The following is a 20,690-nucleotide window of genomic DNA, read 5'->3' as shown; positions in this document are numbered from 1 at the left end:
GCCTCCTGGAGCGCTGCCTTCAGCGTTGTCTAGACAGCCTGTACTCATGGAGCGTGGCAAATGGCTTCCGGTTCTCTGAAGAGAAGACGGTTTGTATCAACTTTTGGCGATATAAAGCGTTCCTTCCGCCATCCTTACATCTCGGTCCCGTTGTTCTCCCATTCGTGGACACAACTATGTTTCTAGGGCTCACGTTGGACAGGAAACTGTGTTGGTCTCCACATGTCTCTTATTTGGCGGCCCGTTGTACACGTTCCCTTAATGTCCTCAGAGTTCTTAGCGGTTCATCTTGGGGAGCGGATCGCACTGTCGTGCTTCGCTTGTATCTGTCCATAGTCCGATCGAAGCTGGATTATGGGAGCTTCGTCTACTCGTCCGCTCGGCCATCCCTCTTACGCCGGCTCAACTCCATCCACCATCGGGGGATACGTCTTGCGACCGGAGCCTTCTACACTAGTCCTGTCGAGAGTTTTTATGCTGAAGCTGCCGAGTTACCATTGACCTACCGGCGCGACGTACTGCTGTGTCGGTATGCCTGCCGGCTGTTGTCTATGCCCGACCACCCCTCTTACAAGTCCTTCTTCGCCGATTCTCTCGACCGTCAGTACGGGTTGTATGTGTCTGCCCTGCTGCCCCCTGGAGTCCGCTTCCGTCGCCTGCTTCGACAATTGGATTTTGCCCTCCCTACCACCTTCAGAGAGGGTGAGAGCCCGACACCACCTTGGCTCCAGGCTCCGGTTCATATTTATCTCGACCTCAGCTCACTCCCGAAGAAGGGTACTCCGGCTGCAGTGTATTGCTCACGGTTTGTCGAACTTCGTGCTCGACTTGCCGGTCACACCTTTATTTACACCGATGGCTCCAAAACTGACGATGGTGTCGGCTGTGCCTTTGTCGTCGGGGCCGCCACCTTTAAATACCGGCTCCTCGACCAATGTTCCAGCTTTACGGCCGAGCTTTTTGCTCTCCATCAGGCCGTTCAGTATGCCCGCCGCCACCGCCATTCATCGTATGTACTCTGCTCTGACTCACTCAGTGCTCTTCAGAGCCTTGGAGCTCCCTATCCGGTCCATCCCTTGATTCAACGGATACAGCAGTCCCTCCATTCTTTCGCTGATAATGGTGGTTCTGTCAGCTTTCTGTGGGTTCCTAGACATGTAGGAGTGCTTGAGAATGAGGCTGCGGATGCTGCAGCCAAGGCTGCAGTCCTGCCTCGGCCAGCCTCCCATTGTGTCCCGTCATCTGACGTTCGTGGGGACGTATGTAAGAGGCTTGTGTCGTTGTGGTGGGATGCTTGGTCATCCCTCCAAGGAAACAAGCTCCGGGCAGTAAAACCGCTCCCAACTGCTTGGACAACATCCTCCTGACCATCTCGGCGCGAGGAGGTCCTCCTGACCAGGTTGCGGATTGGGCATTGCCGGTTTAGCCACTGCTACCTGCTCTCCGGTGACCCAGCCCCGCAGTGCCCTTGTGGTCAGGCATTAACAGTGCGCCATGTTTTATTGTCGTGTCCCCGTTTTAGTCAATTTCGTGTTGTCCTGTCCCTGCCATCTACTTTACCGGATGTTTTAGCTGATGACGCTCGAGCAGCTGCTCGTATTCTGCGTTTTATAACTTTAACTGGCTTGTCCAAAGACATTTAACCTTTTTACTTATTTTATCTGCATCTTTGTCAGGTCCTTCTGGTGTCCCCCCCATCCCCTTGAGTTTTACCGGATTCCATGCGCTCTAACAACAGTGACTGGGCGCTAATGACCTCAGCAGTTGAGCGCCTTTAAACCCAACCAAAAAAAACGCTTTTCCTGGAAGATCTTCCTGTGAACAGTGTTGTCATCCAGGACAGCGAGGAAGAGCGGCATGTCGCTGTTGTCTCGGGGTGTGCTGTGGATGACGAACACTTCTCTTCGAGTAGCTCTCGTAGGCTGGCCGGGTCCATGTTGAAAGGCAGTTTCCGGAAAACTACCTTGAGTGTCTTCACTGGTTCTGACGAGTACGTGAAGGAATGGAGTCCCTCACGCTTCTTCAGTTCCATCACGCCGCGGTAGTCGTCCGCGGTGGGCGTGATGACGCGGTACAGGTCTCGATTTACCGTCCGCGTCGTGAAGGAGTCCTCCATCACCTATTTTAACTTCGTCTCGAAGTCTTTGAAGGTGCCTTCCCACTAGATGACGACCGGTGGGGGAGGTGGCGCCCTCTTCTGCTGCTCCGCGTCGGTTGCCTCCGCTGTTGCGTCAGGGAGGCAGTTGTAGCGGTTGGCGGTGGTTGCGCCATCTGCTGCTGCTGCTGCTGCTGCTGCTGCTGCTAGCACGACTGTCCTGGCAGTGTGCTTCCTCGTGGGCTTCCTAAACCCCGATTTCGTCGGTCTCAGGAGGGGTCGTGGTCCCCTTCGGAGACGCCTTCTGCTGGGTGCGCACTCGTGGTGCACTGTAGGAGGTGCTAGCGGCTGGGCGCTTTGCGGACGCGTCGTGCGATACTTCGGCACGACATTTCCGGCAGGTGCAACCAGGGCCGGGTTTTCTTCGAGGTTGCCCGGTTTTTGGGCTCCAGGGATGAGCCCCATCAGAAATTGGAGGTGTTTGTCGGCCTCCGTTGCACCTGTCGCGCCGCCATGTTTACGGGCGCTCGGGGCGCTGTTGCTGTTGTCGGCCATAGGTCGTCCGGCAGCGGCTTCTGAAGCCTTGGTGGAGGTGGGTGAGGACGTTTGCGGCCCTCCCACGTCCAAGACACGCGCTACGGTCAGCGACGACAGGCCATCGCTGGTAGTCAGAACGCGCCATCTCGTCTTCTTGGCGCCGCTCTTCGTACGCCGGTTTGCCGTAGGTGGCGGGCGGGACGAGCCATCCACACCACTCTCCTCGCCAGCCGAAGCCCGGTCCGCATAACGGCTTGCCGACGCAGTAGAAGCGTTGCCAGTCTCGATGTCCATGTCCAGTTCCAGGTCAGTCGTAGGTAGCGGACAGGAAGCGGCCTCCGGCAGAGCAAGCCCTAACGACTGCCGCCCCCCACGCTACTTGCTTCAGTGGCGTGTGCCACCTCCGCATAACGCCTGCCCATTCCTAGATCGTCATCTAGCTCGTGAACCTCGTCCATTTTCCGGATCGTCGTAGTCGGGGGGCCGGATGGGGCCGCCGACCGAGCAAGCTCGGCCGGACAGCGATCCGCCACACCCTTCACTTCGTCACTGCGGTCTGCACGCTATGGCATCTCAGCTCGGAATGATTGTGTTTGCCAGCCGCCTCACAGTTTTGCGCCTGGGCGCGGACGGCGGAGGGAGCGGTCGGCAGTCTTCGTTGCCTGCTGCCCGTTTTGGCTGAGATGTCGCACGTGATGGAAGCAGGAGCTACGCGCGCGAGCGGAGCGCGTGAGCCGGTGAACCCGGCGGCTGCGCATGCGTCGGCCGGCCGCGGTCCGATGGAGCCTGCCCCATCGGCCGTCAGCCGGCGCACCTATGACGACCCGACCCGCAGAGGGGGGAAGCATTAGTACCCTCACCGAGGAGGCCCATTCGGACCAGACGGTATCGTGGAGGAGCGCATAGAGCGGCACAGAGAAGAACTTGAAAGAAGAGGACCTCGCGGAAGAAGTCCGACGCGTCCTTCGATCTTCGATATACGCGACGAAGGTTTTCAACAACCTTCGAAGAAGAAACAGGTGAGACCGCAAAAACTTATCGTAGCCAGAGAACTACCGGTCTCAAACAGCTACCAACCACTTCAAGGAATGAGAAGCACATTAGAAGAGGCCACTTCAGCATTGTCGTCACAGCAGAGAGATTGGGCGGCTCAACAACGAGATACTACAGCGCATGGACAGCCACCAGAAGGGCAAGAAATAGAAATGCAACATGAAGCGCAACAGCAACCGCCCCCAGTGCACAAAATATGCCACCGATTGGGTTGCAATTCAAAGAAGACTATAAAAAGCTTCTTACTTTACTTTTTCGTGTCCGGAAACTACAATTTGTTTGCCCAATATTGGGCGATGTCCAATGCTTCTTCTTTAGCCAACCATAGATCGTCGAGGGTGGATCTGTGCGGGCAGGCTGGGCATTGTAGGAGATGTTCCATGTCCTGTCGAGTGCCGCAGTCGCATTTGTCGTCATTTTCGTCCAACAAACCCCATTTGATCAGATTAGATTTCACAGGAGCCACCCCAGTTCTGATGCGGTTAAGCATTCTCCAGGTTTTCCAATCACCAGAAACGCCGCTTGGTGGGTCCTCTCTTAGTGGATAGTAGATGGGGGGCTCATCTAAGGCGCAACTTAGGAAACAGCGTCTGGATTTGAGTCTGCTGGGGCCGCACTCTAGGCCAAATATTGAGTGACGAGCATCAAAGGTTTGTTTTAGCTTCTCGGTATGTTCATGGGCTTTCCTACATGAGTCAGGGTTTGTGAAACCTGCGGCCCTGTAAAGATTTTCTATGGGGGTAGTTTTCATACAGCCTGTCACTATCCTGCATGTTTCATTCAAGCTAATATCTACCTTTTTTTGCGTGGGCTGATCTGCACCATACTGGGCAGGCATATTCGGCAGTTGGGAAACACAAAGCTTGGGCTGAAGTTCTGACCACGGTAGGTTTGGCACCCCATTTGCTGTTGGACAGCTTTCTTATTAGGGAATTTCGTGCTTCTACTTTTTTGCGTGTTTTCGCAATGATATTTGTATGTCAATGTTCTGTCCAACACGACGCCAAGGTAGGTGGGAGTATTGTGTTCTAGTAATGTCCCATCCCAGGTAACATTGAGCCTATACTTTGCCTGCCTCGAGTTCAGATGGAATGCACTCACTTGAGTTTTGGAGGGGTTGGGTTTTAGAGAATTCTTTTTGTAGTAGGTTGACATTATAGAAAGGGCGGTTTCTAGTTTCTCCTCGATGGCTTCAAACATGTTGCCTTGAACTGTTATTGCCAGGTCGTCTGCATATACAAAAGTTTTGGTTTTGTCTGGAGTTGGTTGGTCATTTGTATATATGTTGAATAGGATTGGTGCCAACACGCTCCCTTGGGCGAGCCCATTTTTCTGATTCCGCCATCGACTTTTTTTTCCCCTCAAGCATTACGAAGAACTGTCTATTTTGGAGCAGGGATTCGATTATCTTGACTAGGTGGTAGTCTTTCAGGGTCTCGTAGATTTTATGCAGTAATGTCCGGTGATGTACTGTATCATAGGCGGAACTTAGGTCGACTAGTGCCAGCTCGGTGATTAGTTTATTCTCAAACCCATCCTCGATATGTTCCGTCAATGCTAGAATTTGACTGGTACAGGACTTTCCAGGTCTAAAACCTGCTTGGTGTGGAATTAGCTTCGAGTCAACGATCTTCTCTATTCTGTTGAGGATCAATCTTTCATAGAGCTTAAACAGATGGCAGAGAAGGGTTATGGGTCGATAACTCTTCGGAGACTCTGGGTCCTTCCCAGGTTTAAGGAGAGCCACCACTTTTGACTTCCTCCACAGTTTCGGGATTTGAAAGCTACTGGCTAAAAGAACATTGTAAACAACCTTTCCTTGTCAAACAAATAGGAGAGGACACACTGAAGTTAAACCTCAACTCCACAGAAGACTACGTCATGATGATGGATATGCTAGGAAGAGAAGGTATAGCCAACTACACCTTCCCAGCAGTGTGACCACCGACATTGAAAGTTCTCATAAGAAAGATACCGAAGACACAAAGGGAGATGTTAAGGAAGACCGAACAAATGGGATTCGTCGCCTCACGAGTGGACCTCCATCGTATGCCAGGCACGAACAAACCAACCGGACATAGCGTTGTTATTCTGCAAGACACTCCTGAACACCGAGATATCTTCAAGGTCACCCATTTCTGCAACCTCTGCATCACAGTAGAGAAACTGAGGAAGACCAAAGGACACATACGGTGCTTCAGATGTCAGGGCTTCGGCCACATAGCTCGACTCTGCACAATGCCTCTGATGTGTGTCAAATGTGGCGCAGGGCACGACAGCAGTGTGTGCCCTGAAGACAGAAATGAACCACCAGTTTGCGGCCTCTGTGGCGGACAACATCCTGCAAATCATCGATCGTGCGTAAAGCACAAGCAAGAAAGTCGCAGACTACGGGGACTGGCGACTGCCCTGAAGAACACAACAGCTGATGAGCGCGGTCGCCGCCGACCGCCACCACTCCCGCCAGCCAAGGAAGCGCGGACATGGCTGACTTTAATGGAAAAACGCACCGCTAGATTGAGAGAAAGAGTGAGCGCAGCGGAAGTGCTTCAACATGGCCTACCAACAGCAGATCGATCTCCAGCAGTACAACAATCCACCAACCAACGCGCGCCGTCCACACCACGCCAGCAGACGAACACCACACCACAACCGGCACCAACATAAGATATGGCAAGCATCATGGCACTACTCACCCAGGTTGCCTCTTCACTTGCGGATGTCAGTAGACAACATACCCAACTGCCAGCAATCATCGCCACCACTGTTGACAGTGATCAGCAGAGCCATGACGGCAACAAAAGACGTCCCAGCCACCTCACATCATGGCTAGGATCCCAAGAATGGAGGAACTACGGATTGTCACCTTTAATGTGGACATTCTGACACGATATTCCAGAGGTACAGAAGTTCATCGTGGACCATAACATAGAAGGTGAATGAAACTTTCCTAAAACCGGGCAGACGCAGTAACATTGCCAATTATCGATGCTACAGGACGGATAGACCAACAAAAGGAGGGGGAACCGCCATTTTCATCAAGAATAGCATCCGACACCTTCAAGTACAGGCGCCAACAACTCAACACATCGAATCGACAGCAGTTCTCATCGAAATGCACACAGGACCGGTGACATTTAAAGCAGTATACCGCAGCCCTCGCAGACTACTGGACATAGAAGATGCTCGTGCTCTGCTCCGACATCCAGGAAGACTTTACGTGGCTGGTAACTTAAAACGCCAAGCACGCAGCATTGGAATTCCCTCCATACCAGCGAGAGTGGGAAAAGACTACTGCAAGCTGTCGAAGAGGCTAACGCACATGCATGCGGCCCAGAAGAGCCGACGTGCTACCCTTCACGAGGCACGCCGCCCATTATCGACATAGCGATAACTAAGGGAATACCGCAATTTATGGATGCGGAAGTAAACACGAGCTCAACTCTAATCATCTTCCTGTGCTCTTCTGATTAAGCGTTGGAGCAGAACACTACCCTGGACGACTCAACACACGACGCACAGACTGGAATCAATTCAGAGACCAAGTGGCGTACTGCATCAGCAACATAAATGAAGAAGATGACATCACAGAAGACTCTATAGAACACCTAACGGAGACCATCGTTGATGCACTTCATACTGCCACCCCACCACCCAGACCATCAGCTAGACTAACTGAAGATCTGCCGCAAGAAATCCTTTCGGCCATTAGGACTAGAAACAGGATCTGCAAAGAATGGAGAGTCACACGAGACGCCAATCTCAAACGCCGTATCAACCAGCTGCGACGTGAAATAAAAGCAGGTCAGCCTCACTGACCTCAGGAATAGACAGTGGGCGGCTAAACTGCGCTCATTTGCACCAGACCCACATGGGTGGCAAACAGTACGACATCTTACCAACAAACGGACGAGAATACCTTCGCTGACAACAGGCGACCGTACAGCCTATTGCCCTCAGGACAAGGCAAATATGCTAGCAGATGTGTTTGAGAAAAACTTTCAGCCTCTATAAGATCGCGTCGACCAACAACGCATCGAGGGTATTGAAAGGGAAGCCACAAACGCTCCAACCTGACGATGACGATGAAGAACGCATCCCTCCTATCACTGTAGAAGAGGTGGCAGAAGGAATCAAGATGCTGCCCAACAACAAAGCACCAGGAGTGGATGAAATCAATGGACGCATTCTGAAGCAACTTGCCTGGACAGCAGTGGTGTATCTAACCACAATCTTCAACTTCATCCTCTCCAAGACAGTCTTCCCAATGGCATGGAAACATTCCATTGTAGTAGCCGTGCCGAAGCCTGGAAAGAATCGCAAAGAAGCAACAAGTTATCACCCAATCAGCCTGCTTCTGCACGTAAGCAAGCTCTTCGAACGACTACTGCTCCAATGACTGCAACGAATAATAGAACAAAAGGAGTTACTACCACCAGAGCAGTTCAGATTTCGTAGTGTACATTCTACCACGCAGCAGATTCTACGGGCAGTAGAATATATTACTGCTGCCTTCAATGGATGAGAATTCTGCGGAGCCATACTCCTTGATGTCACGAAAGCTTTTGACAGTGTGTGGCATCAAGGACTTATTTGGAAACTACACCACCTTGGCTTCCCAAAGAGCTACGTAAAACTCATTGCGTCATACCTCAAGTAGTGCACCTTCACTGTGAAGATAGATGATACAGCCTCAACAGTGCGACAGATCAGAGCAGGAGTCCCGCAAGGGTCTGTCCTCGGGCCTGTGCTCTACACCATCTTTACGTCAGCTCTACCAGTGGTCCCGCAGGTGGAACGAGCCATCTATGCGGGTGATACCATGGTCTACTCCCGAAGTAAATGGAAGGAAGTACTCGTGCCGAGACTACAGAGCGCGTGCAGTGCTGTAGAAGATTGGGTGGCTAAGTGGAGAATTAGATTTAACCCAGGAAAGACATGGGCCATTATCTTCACCAGGAAGAGGACAATGCCACCTACGACTCTACAACGTCGAACTCCCGTGGAAAGACAAAGTGAAATACCTAGGAGGAGTCATGGACAAGAAACTAACATGGAGTCACCACATACAAGAAGTCCGCATGAAGATAAACCAACGTCTGGGAGCGCTCTATCCCATCATAAACGAAAAATCCGACCTCTACGTAGCAAATGGACTGCTCATCTAGAGAATGTACCTGCGGCCACTCTTTGACTACGCCTGCGAGGTGTGGGGTGGAGCAGCAAAACGATATATTCAAAGACTGCAGTCACTGCAGAACAAAATCCTCTGACGTGTCTTCCATGTCCACCCCCAGTTCCCACACCACTATATCCACGAGGAAGCTGGAGAACTACAAGTATTATAGCGATTCCAGAAGATCGCCAGAAGATTCTACGAGAAGACGCCAACATCAACAAACCCCCTCATCAGAAACCTGGGGGCCCCAAACAACCAACGGGAGCAATATAGACGTCCCGTTACTCTCATCGACCGATAAGCAGAAGGTATTGCTCTATGAAGCGAAACAAAAAGCCAAGAAAATAAGATCCTAAACTCGTTCCGCCAACACACAAGTAAAACACTAAAATAAAGAAGAACACAACCACTCACCCCCCCTCTCAAGAAGAAGGAAATGCTAAACAGTAAACCCTTCAACACCTAGCTAATGGAGTAGCGTTAAGATAGCGGGCATAGCCCGTTTTGGCGAGCAACCGCGGCTTTGAAAACTTCGCAGCTTCGGTAGCTCGCCACGTGTGGGCCGCTGCAGTTCGTACACTTAGGAGCGTGCGACCGCGGTAGCGGACACAGTCTGCTCGCGTGGGCCCCGGCACACTTCACGCACTTCTTGGGGAAGGAGCAGTGGCGAGCCACGTGCCCCATCCCCTGGCAGCGGAAGCATTGCACCGGGCCCCTTTTCTGCTTTAAGTTTTCGACGGTGACCGACATGTTGGCCACTCTCTTCAGCTCGTGGAGCCGTCTGTTTTCTGGTGTATCGTTGGCGACCACCAGAAGCGACAGCGACTCTTTGTGCGTGACGTGCGACTTCACGCGCGTCACGTTGCGCACATGGAAGTCGAGCTCAGCCAATTCTTCTTGCAGCAACTCAGGTTGAGCTGCCATGGGAAAGCCTTTGATGACTATCTTCACAAGTCGCTCGGGGACGGCGGCGTGCGTATACCAGTGTAGGCCCTGGTTTGACACCTCGCTCGTCACCCGTATGTAGTCGTCTGTATTGACGACCTGTAGCCGCACCAGGTTTCCTGCTGCAGCTCACAGGGTGAAGTTGGCAGTCGTCCACTGCCTCACGAGCTGCTGGAAACCCTTGTAGCCCTCAGCCACCTCGAAGACTATGGGCGGCGGCCTGCGATGTGACCGTCCGGTGGTGGGGACGGCTGCTTCCTCATCTTCATCCGAGCAGCCTGCTTGGGCAGCGGTCTTGGGCGCCGACTGCTCGGATGTAGACTGCTCTGACGTCTCTTGGACCGCATGTGTTCCGTATCGGCTTGTAGTCGATGTGGGCGGCGGTGAAGGCGTCGACCTTGGTATGGCCGCACGTCTCGACGTGACGGTCGTCCAGGTCGCTCCAGCGCTGCTGTCATCTGGTAGGGCACGTCGTCTGCCCCCGTTTGTTGAGACAGCAATCTGCCTCTTCCTCTTGGGCGCCTGGTCGGCCGGAAGTGCCTGATGCACTATGATGTCATCTTCACCAGAGAAGTCGTCCATATCGTAATCCGTGGACGGTGGCTGGGTTGTCCAAGGCGACGGGTCAGACGGTGCCGCTGGGGGAGCACGTTCTTCCGGATGGCGGTCTGCCACGCCTGCATCTCCAGTCGTCGTAAGTGGGGGGCCGAATGGCGATCCGCCATACCCATTGCTCTGCTGAGAGATCCTCGAAACTCCGGGCGTGCGCACATCACTGCTCGTTGCCGGAGCGACGACTGCCTCGAGCCCTGGGGCAAAGTCTGGTGTGTGTGTGTGTGTGTGTGTGTGTGTGTGTGTGTGTGTGTGTGTGTGTGTGTGTGTGTCTGTCATTGTTGTTGACAGTGCCACTAGCTTATTTGCCAGTTTGACGTGTATTTTTGTCATGTGTGTGATTGGTTTTTGTGTTTTGACTCTCTTTAATCACTTTGAAGGGCGGGATCTTATTTGTTTGAATCCTATGGTTCCCAATCCTCGTCCTGTGTTGTCGTAATCACCTTTGTTTTCCTAGGTCTTGTGCTCATCTAAGTTGTTTTGCTGCTTGTTCTTTGGTGGTTGGTTTCTTGTTTGGTTGGTTTTTGTCCTTTAATCTACTGGGGGTCTTCTATTAGCAATCTTGGTACCTTCTGTTTGCCAAGTTATTGGGTGTTTTGTTCCTACAGTTGCCAGGTGCTTGATATTTTCCCTGAGATCGAGTTTTGTGTAGGTAGTGGTGGCGAATTTCATAATGGTTTCCTGAATGGTGTCCATCTGCAGGGCTTTGTGTAGCTCTGCTATTCGGGTCCATGGCGGTGCGTCTAATATCCACCTAATTACTTTATTTTGGATGACTTGTAGTTTCTTTAGATGGGTTGTACTTGCAGTTCCCCATGATGTGCAGCCGTAAGTCATTGCTGGTAGAACCGCGGTTTTATATAGTGTCCTTTTCGTTTCTATGGCCAGGTATTTGCTGATAAAGAAGGGTATTAGTGCTTTGGCTATTGTGAGTCCTTTGTTTCTTTTTTCATTGATGTGAAGGCCGAAAAGTAGTTTGGTATCTAGGTGCACTCATAAATATTTTACTTCCTGTCTCCATCGGAACTCTTGTGCATTTAGTGTTAGTCGTTCTTCAAGGACCGGCCGGTTTCCTGTAAAGTACAGTGCCGAGGATTTCGTGGCGTTGAGCGTCATTTTGTTGTCTTTGCACCACGTTTCGACCAGCTCCAGTTGCCTCAGTACATGCCGAATGTTTGTTTCGTGTCGCCTCGCCCTACTAAAGAAGGCGGTATCATCTGCGAACTGGGCGATGTCTACGTGTGGTGCAAGAGGTATATCATTTGCATATATATTGAAGAGTGTTGGGGAGATGACGGACCCATGGGGTATGCCAGCTTGCATTACCCTCTCGGATGACTTTTTCTCGTCCACTGCTACTACGAAAGAACGCCTCATCAGAAGTTGTCAACGATCTTTACGTATGTGTCCAGTATTTTTGTTGTCTCTTTTAATTTCTGGGCCAGTCTTCCGTGCCACACCTTGTCATAGGCTTTCTCCCAGTCGAGGAACACCGTTGCTGTCGAGTTGGAGAGGTTGATGTGTCTTGCGATATGCTCTGTCAGTCGCAGTACCTGTAGTCCGGCCGACACCCTTTTTTCGAAGCCGAATTGCTCTGCTCTAATGGTGCGATGTTCGTGGAGCGATCTTTCTATTCGTTGTAGTAGTATTCGCTCGTAGATTTTTTCCATCGTTTTGAGCAGTCTTATGGGCCTATGGTTTGTCGGTATTTTTTGATCCTTTCTGGCTTTGGGAATTGTAATGATTTTTGTTTTTTTCCAAACGTCCGGGAAGTGGCAGTGCATCATGCAGCTGTTTATGATGCGTGTGAGGAGTACTAATGGCTTCCTGGGCAGTTGTTTTAGAGGGGTGTGGGTTATCTTGTCTAGTCCAGGCGCTGAGCTTCCTTTCCGTTTTCTGATGATGTTCTTTAGATCGGGAGGGGTGGTTAGTTCTGGCGCGGCTGTAGTTGGTGTGGTCCTAATTTCTGTAACTGATTGTGCGACGGTGTTTTCATTTTGGATGTCCCTTTCTGTGGGGTTTTCTATTTGTAGTAGGGTGTTCTGTTCCTCGAAAGTGTCTGTGAGGAGTTCGGCCTGTGACAAGGCGTCATAGACTGTGTGCCCTGTGGCCCTTCCTGCGCCCTTTTGGGGGTTCGTTCCTTTTTTAGCGCTTTCACGATGCGCCATTCGTCTGGTTATTGAAGTGTTATTTCTGTCATAATATGTTCCCAGCGTTCCGAGCGCCATTCCCTAAGGCGGTTTTGGAATTCGCGCGTTAGTTGGTTTGTTTCGCGCCTGTCTCGGGGGTCCCTTGTTCTTTGCCAGCGTTTTCTGGCTCGGTTCTTTTGGCGCCTCAGCTCCCTTATTGGGGGGGGGGGGGGGAGGGGGGGAAGCTCCTCTCTGTGGTCTTCTACAGTGGTTTTTGTTGTGGCATTGCGTGGGGCTGCTCGTATTTCTACTGTTAGACGAAGAAATAACCCACCTATTTTTTCTATTGTGTAAAAGTCTGTATCTGGGCGTATGTGATTTGTTAGGTGTTTTCTGTACTGGTCCCAGTTTGTTGTGTATTTGGTCTTTGGGTGGTAAAGAGGCTGTCGGATTCTTCTTGCCTGTATTGGTACCGGGTAGTGGTCTGAAGTGAGCTCTTCTATTGTCTCTACTGTGATGTTGTTCGCTATGCTTTTGGTTACGATCACGTCAAGGACGTCTGGACGGTGGGCAGTGAAGACTGGAACGTGTGTGGGGTCGTCGGGGCCCCTAACCACGGAGTGTAGTTGATCTTCGAACCTTAGCAGTTGTTCTCCCTTTGGGTTGGTGGTTCACGAGTTCCATGCTGGGTGTTTCGCGTTTAGGTCTCCGCCTAGTAGCGCTTTTTTGGGTGCTGACTGAGCAGTTCGACCAGATCTTCCTCTAGTAGGTGGCGGTTGGGGGCTAGGTATACGGCTCCCATCGTTAAGACTCCATCTTTTGTGTGTATTTTGAGCAGTGTGACTTCAATTTTTGTAGGTTGGGCTGTGCGACTATTGAACTTCTCATGAACACTGCAGTACTGCCGCCTCGCTGGTTGATCCTGTCTGTCCTGTAAGCTGTCATATTTCTGAGGCGGAAGTGGTCTTGGGGTTTTAAGTGTGTTTCTCACACTAGCAGGATATCTATTCTATGTTCCGGGTCTTGGGGTTTTAAGTGTGTTTCTCACACTAGCAGGATATCTATTCTATGTTCCGAAATGAGCGTCTGCACTTCGAGTTTTTTGTTTTTCAGACCATTAGCGTTCCAAACGCATAAGTTGAGTGGCCTGTTGGGTACTCTGGGCTGCGCCATTTCAATTCATTATCTTGAGTAGCCCTTCTAGCAGGTAAGCTGCTTTTGTTGTCTTGTCAGATGTTGTTCTCAACTTTTCAGCTGTCTATTATTGTTGAGATGAGTTGCTCCTTGTTCAAAACATCTAGTGCCTAGGATTTCTTTTACTGCTGTGCCCAGTGGGTTTCTGTCATCTGTGTTTTGTTGTTGTCCTGTCCGGGGCGATCCAGTAATTGACTCTGCGTGGGTGTATCTCGTTGGTGTTTGCGGTGGTCTCTCTTGTTGGGTTGGTTTTCTTCTTTCCAGGTCTGGGAGATTCTGTCTCCTGTTGTTTGGTGTTGGGAATGTGGTCGGGTCCGGAGGTTTTTGTCTTGTCTGTTGGGTTTTCGTTGATGGCTTCGGCTGGTGCAGTTTTATGTTGTTTTGATGGTGTTTGCAGCCTTTCCATGACGCTGAGTTTGCTCCTTTACAATTGTAGCAGATCGCTGGTTCTGATTTTGGTCTCGGACAGTCTTGGGACCGGTGCGATTCTGCGCATTTTACGCATCGAGGTGACATATAACAGTAGTTTGCCGTGTGTCCGAATTTTTAACAGTTACGGCATTGGGGTTTTCCTTGTCTGTGTTTGTAGGCTTCTATTACTACACTAGTTTGTGGTATGAAGCGCTCCCCATAGATCTGTTCTGACTCCTTGTTCTTTGGCAGGGTCACCTGATATGTGTCAAGGGGTATTAGCTGATTGGTGTCTCTGTTTCTGCGTTGGTGAAATGCTTTTGGTTCATACCCTAGTCTTTTCAGATATTTGTGTACCTCCTCGGCTGGTATTTGTGGTGGTAGGTATTTGATTACCACCTTTAATGGCTTGTCTTCTTGTGCTTGGTGCCCGAAGTGTGGTATATTTTGTGATTTGATGAATTCAAGTGCTGCCTAGTAGTCTGAAGTGGAGTCGAGCTGGTATTGGATCGATTCCCCACGGTATGTTGCCTGTAGGGGTCCGTTTAACTTCTCTTTTAGGGCCTCGTTCAGCGTTAGGTAGTCTGCTGTGTGGTGGACTACTATCGGTGGAGCTTTTTGTAGTTTTTCCATTTTTGGGGGTGTGTTGCATCCTATCTGTCTTTGCGTTCTCAGGTTCTGTTGGTTCCCCTTCTTCTACCAACGGAAGGGTTTTGAATGTGTTTTCGCTTTCGAAGTTTTTGTCTACCTCTTGCAAGTTTCAAGGGTTGCATCTGTTTTCGTGTCTTTCTCGCTTCCATCCATGGTTCTGTGTCCTGGGAGGTTGAGGGCGTTTGCTCGTCTTGTGTTGGAATCTTCCCTCCCTGTGGCAATGTGTTTTCTTGGCTTCTCCCGGTTTCGGTTTCAGTGTTGTCATTTGCGGCCATTTTTTGGTTCTGGTTGTTGGTGTCCGCTCCTGCGTAGTTGGCTTTTTCTACCTCGACCTTCGACTGCGATACAGGCATTTTGCGGCGGTGGTGTCGGTGGTTTCTTCTGTTTTCTTAACATCTGTGTGGGTGGTCGCGTACATGGGTAGATGGACACCTGTTCACTGAACTGCCTGGACCCTACGCCTGTTTCTGGCATCGCAGACCGTGGACTTGTCCCGCCACAGCAGGGGCCCTGGCTCTGCAGCATCCTCTAGCACTAGCAGCCCTAGTTCCAGATGTCTGGAACACTGACCCCTAACACCTAATCTCGAACCTATTAGCTACGACAACTTTTGCTTTCTTGTGATGACGACAGGAGGAAGGGATGAGGGTGGGTACGACAATTTCTTTGCTTTCGGTGAGTGCGGCCCTGGGGAAGGCCCTCTATTTTTCTTATTATTATGGCGGTTGCCGTCTTATCGGTGGCGGTGACGGCGGCGGTGGGAGAGGCGTCCGCTCTCGTCGAGCGCTGCTGCGCGACTGGCAGTCAACTGCCAGCAGCAGCAGCAGCAGACGCACATGGTGGAGGGTTGACCCTCTGCTGGTGGCGAAATCTTAGCGCCTCTGGGTGGTTCTCCTTCTTGCTTGGTGTGTTGGTGGGGGAGATGACATCATGGTTTTGGTTTTGACTTGGCTTTGTGCAGGTGTTTTTTTTTTTAGATATGAAAGAATAGTCTGAGGGATAGTAGAAGAAGCAGTAAAACGAACTGCCCAATTGACTGGCCGGCGTAGTATTTAAAAATGAAACTGACAGGACAGTAGAAGTGACAGCAGGAGAGTAAGGAAAACGAACAGCCCATTGGCTAGCCGGTAAATGATTACAATTAAATGACAGATTAAACGAGAGGAGGGACAGTAAGAGTTAAATGAAAACGAAAGGCCATTATCCTGGCCTCATCTTCGTGGCGACGTCGGTGATGGCGGTGGCAGACAATCTTGAGGCGGTGGTGAAGTGGGTGGAGGAGGGGGAAAGAGAAAGAAGTCAGAATGGCAGATGGAGAAGTGTAAAGGGGAGGGGCCTGTCAGGATTAGGCCAACTTTGGGGGGGGTGGCGTGAGGGGGGGCTGAATGTCATGACGTGATGAGCTGGATCGATGATATGAGGAAGAAAAATTGGCATGAAATGAAGTGTCTAGTGAATGGTAAATCATGGGGGGCGGAAGAGGAGGTCAGGCCATAGGGTGGTGGCCAAACGGTGGACACGGGTGACCAGGGAGATGATTAAAGGATTGGGAGAGTGGCGGGTTTGCTGGTGAAAGGAAGTGGCTGCGGAGGGGATGCGGGATTGAAAGAGTGGCACCTCGGCCATGATGTGGAGTTCTTGGGTAGGGAAGTGGAAGGGGAGGCGGAGGGCACGCCAGAGAACACCATTTTGGACAGTTTGGAGTCGGCAGAGGTGGGTGGGGGTGCCATTGCCCCACACCACTGCCATGTATTCAAGGATGGGACGAACAATGGAGGTGTACAATCTGACAGCAAGGTGTGTAGGGAATGAAGAGGTGGGATTGATGAGGGGGTAGAGTAGGCATAGCTGCCCTATCGCTTTTTGACGCACGTCATCCATGAGGGGGTGCCAGGTGAGACGCTGGTCCGGGGTAATGTCCAAATACTTTGCAGTAAGAGTCCAAGGGACTGGTGTACCAAGGACCAAAACCTGCGGGAGCCGAATGGGAATACGGTGCTGGCAGATGATAAGGGCTTGGGTTTTGGAGGGATTAAATGCCAGACGCCAGGTCCTAGCCCATTCGGTTAGGGAATCTGTTGCCCCCTGGAGCCGCTGTTGAAGACCTACCACACTCCGAGAACGAGAGAAGAGCGCCGTGTCATCTGCATAGAGGGCTAAATGCACCCTCGCCGCAGAGGCAGGTCGGCCGTGAAGAGGGAGTAGAGTAGTGGTCCAGGTACGCTGCCTTGCGGTACTCCTGCCCTGATACGTCGTGTATATTTCCCGTCAGGGATCCTAATGTGGAAATGCGACCTTCCAGGTATGTGGCTATTAGCCGTACATGGGACACTGGAAAGCCAGGTGAGAATAATTTGTAGAGCAGCCTGACCGAATCAAACGACCTGGACACGTCGAGGAGTATTGCCCCGAAGTAGTCCCTACGTTCTGTGGTGTCCAGTGCCTCTTCTACAAGGCCCAGGAATTAGTGAGTGGTTGCATGACCCTGCCTAAAGCCAAACTTCTCATCAGGGAGGACTCATTCTCAGGCAATGTGGATGAGCAGTCGTTTTAAGTTTCAGCCTCTCTTAACACCTTGGAGATGGCAGGCAAGAGGCTGATGGGATGGTAGCTGGCAGGGGAACAAAGATCGTTCCCAGCCTTGGGGATGGCGACCACCTCCGCATGTTTCCAGACAGTGGGAAATTCCCTGGTTGTGAGGATGCTTTTGAAGGTGGCCGTCAAGATGGGAATAGAAGCTGGGGGTAGCTGCTTGAGGAGGGCGTTGGTCAGCTTATCGGGACCGCTAGCTTTCTTGGATTTGAGGTACCGCAGTTGCAGTTCAACCTCTTCTTCGTTGGTGGGGGTGATTTCATCCTCAGGGTCCTGGACGGCAAGGAGTTGAGGGAGGCATGCCGTTACCAGGCAGATATGGTCGGGGTCGACGGGGTCATCGACCGGGATGAAGTTGTGTGCGAAGTTGTCAGCCAAGACATTAGTCTTAGCATCAGGTTGGGACACAAAGTCATTACTGACCTGGAGGGGGGGGGGGGTGGATCCATTGCCCTCGTCTCAGAAGGCTTTTTGTGAGCTGCCAAGCAGACAGATCACTCAGGTCAATGGTGGAGATTTTGTTCTCCCATGCCTGATTGCAGTGGTCATGCACCGCAGCCTTGATTTGGTGCTGCAATCTGTTGATTAGGCACTTGGTTGCCGGTTCCGAGTAAGCTGCCATTCTTGGGTGGTATGGTTTTTCTCTGTGATGAGAGCACGGATGTGGGGAGGGAGTGGATGCAGATGGTCTGGGTGTTGATGTGGATGGTGAGGGGTCGCTGCAACTGCAGCAGCGAGGGCGATGGTGTTAAGGTGGGTGAGGGTGCGATCTGCGTCCGTTTGATCGGCAGCGGGGATGATGGGTAGAGCTGCTGCGACCCGTCGCTGGTAGGAATGCCAGTCAATACCGCGTTTGTTCAGGCCATCACTCCAACGCGATCGATGTAGCATATGACCGGCTGGTGGTCAGAGCAATGTGGGTGGCTGCAGTGATGTGGTGGGGAAGACCTTTCACCACTGTGATGTCTAAGACATCTGGTGTTTCGAGAAGACCTTGTGGTGGTCTGTAAGGAGCCAGGAACGTGATAGGACCCCTCACTGTGTGGACAACAATGCCAGTGGCTTCCATGTGCCACCATAGGTGGTGGGCCTGTCAGTCCTGTAGCAGGAGTAGTTCGCTACATGGACAAAAACACCAGGTTTGAGGTGTGTCTGAGCAACAAGGCAAATGTCGACCCCGTCATCAAGGAGGAACTGTCGGAATTAGCACTGTTGTATGTGGAGACCATTGGCGTTCCAGATCATGGCTGTCAACCCATAGTTTCTAATAGCCATGACTAATAGGAGCGGGGTTGGAGGTGGCAGGTGACATGGAGAGGGCAGAGGCAAGTTGAAGGGGGATAGTTTGGAGGAAGGCAGTAGTGATTGCCGAGGTCAGAGCCTCGACAATGTTGGAGATGAGGTCACCAAAGGGGGTGGGAATAGAGGACGGGTTGAGAGAGGGTGTTACTACGATTGTACTGGGTTGGGAGGGGGCAGCAGAGCTTGACACCAGCTGCTGGGGTGGGGAAAGGAGCAGCAGAGCATGCCGCCCGCTGTGAGGAGGGGTAAGCAGAGCTTGACACCTGCTGGGAAGGGAGGAGTGGGAATGGTGTTGGGGGTGTGGGATAGGGATGGAGAGGACAAGGGGTGGGTAGGAGCCCACAGGAGCGGGATGGGAGCGAGATGCGTGGTGGGGGTAAGTCCACAGTGCCGACCCTCCCTGGGCGCCAGAGTAACTGACGCCCAGAGGGGTCACTGCCGAGGGCCTCGAGGATCGTCATTGATTGGCCCTGAAGGACTTGATTTTGGGGCAGTCCACATAGCTGCCCGTAAGGTTCCTGCCACAGTGGGCGCAAGTGAGAGGGGCGTCTCGGGGTTTGGTACACTCAGATGAGGCGTGACCACCGGCGCACTTCACACAGCGCACCTCACATGTGCAGTCACCTGCAAAGTGCACCAGGCCCCGACAGCCATAGCACATCATGGTCAGCCTCCTGGAGCGAGGCTTCTCTATCGTCACACAAACGCGATCAATGGAGGTGAGGGTGGAGAGGAGGCGGTTCTCCGGCGTGTCTGGAGCGGAGACGAAGAAGAGTGGGTTGGGGCGATGGGTGCAAGGGTAGATGTTCCGTGAGATGACTTTGGGCATGATGTTCAATGCAGTTAGGGCCGCCCTCAGGTCGCCATCAGTGTACTTCATAGGAAGTCCCCTGGCGACCACTCGGAGGTGGTGAGAGTAGGTGGGGGGGTGGGTGGAGAAACCTATGTTAAGGTTGCAGGGGGTGTGGAGGACTTTAATAAGATCCTATGGGGACTGGACAGACAGGCGTTTTTGTGTGGAATGGAGAGGTAGTGACAGAATTTAGAATGTCAATGAGTCCTTTAAAGGGCTCCTTGTACTCAATGATGACGGGTGGGGGTCGGGGGGAGGGGTGGTGGTGGTGGTGGTGGTGGTGGTGGTGGTGGTGGTGGTGGTGTGTCTGCAGCGCCATTAATGGCGGCAAATCCGTTGCGGATGGGCACGTCCACAGCAGTCGCAGCGAGTTGGCGCCGGGGTACCGTTTTGCGCGGCACTTGAAAACCCTCCATGTCAACTACCGCCTTCATTTTCTTTGATTGCCCGCGTTCATCAAGCTGGGTGGCCTCTGAGTCAGAGGAGGAGGCTAGCAGCCGCTTCCGACGGTCAGCGACCGGGTGCTGATGGTCATCGTCGTAATCCATCAAACTCCCGTCGTCGCTGTCGTCGGCCGCGGCAGTCATATCTACATCTATATCTACATCCATACTCCGCAAGCCACCTGACGGTGTGTGGCGGAGGGTACCTTGAGTACCTCTATCGGTTTTCCCTTCTATTCCAGTCTCGTATTGCTCGTGGAAAGAAGAATTGTCTATGCCTCTGTGTCGTTTCTAATCTCTCTGATCTTATCCTCATGGTCTCTTTGGGAGATATACGTAGGAGGGACCAATATACTGCTTGACTCCTCGGTGAAGGTATGTTCTCGAAACTTCAACAAAAGCCCGTACCGAGCTACTGAGCATCTCTCCTGCAGAGTCTTCCACTGGAGTTTATCTATCATCTCCGTAACGCTTTCGCGATTACTAAATGATCCTGTAACGAAGTGCGCTGCTCTCTGTTGGATCTTCTCTATCTCTTCTATCAACCCTATCTGGTCATATTCGGGTAAAGGAGGGCCAGCAGCCGAACACTGTCGACCTGCTGGCCCCCCTCCTCTGAGGTGTCATGGAGAACGATGAGTTGGTCAGCGAACCCCTCTTGGATGTCGGCGTCGGTCATCAGCGCCGCATCAGG

The 20,690-nt window shown here is 51.9% G+C and overlaps 1 protein-coding gene across 1 annotated transcript; it reads right to left on the bottom strand.

The window, feature by feature from the left end:
• Positions 1 to 2,161: 2,161 nt before the first annotated feature.
• On the bottom strand, positions 2,162 to 2,926 carry LOC124545578. The gene has a single exon (XM_047124525.1). The coding sequence runs from the start codon at positions 2,924 to 2,926 to the stop codon at positions 2,162 to 2,164; it is 765 nt and encodes a 254-aa protein (XP_046980481.1).
• Positions 2,927 to 20,690: the final 17,764 nt, after the last annotated feature.

The sequence above is a fragment of the Schistocerca americana genome, chromosome 8, assembly GCF_021461395.2.
Source record: "Schistocerca americana isolate TAMUIC-IGC-003095 chromosome 8, iqSchAmer2.1, whole genome shotgun sequence".
Taxonomy (NCBI): Eukaryota; Metazoa; Arthropoda; class Insecta; order Orthoptera; family Acrididae; genus Schistocerca; species Schistocerca americana.
Note: the sequence above shows the minus strand (reverse complement) of the source record. Positions and strands in the feature narration are given on the sequence as shown.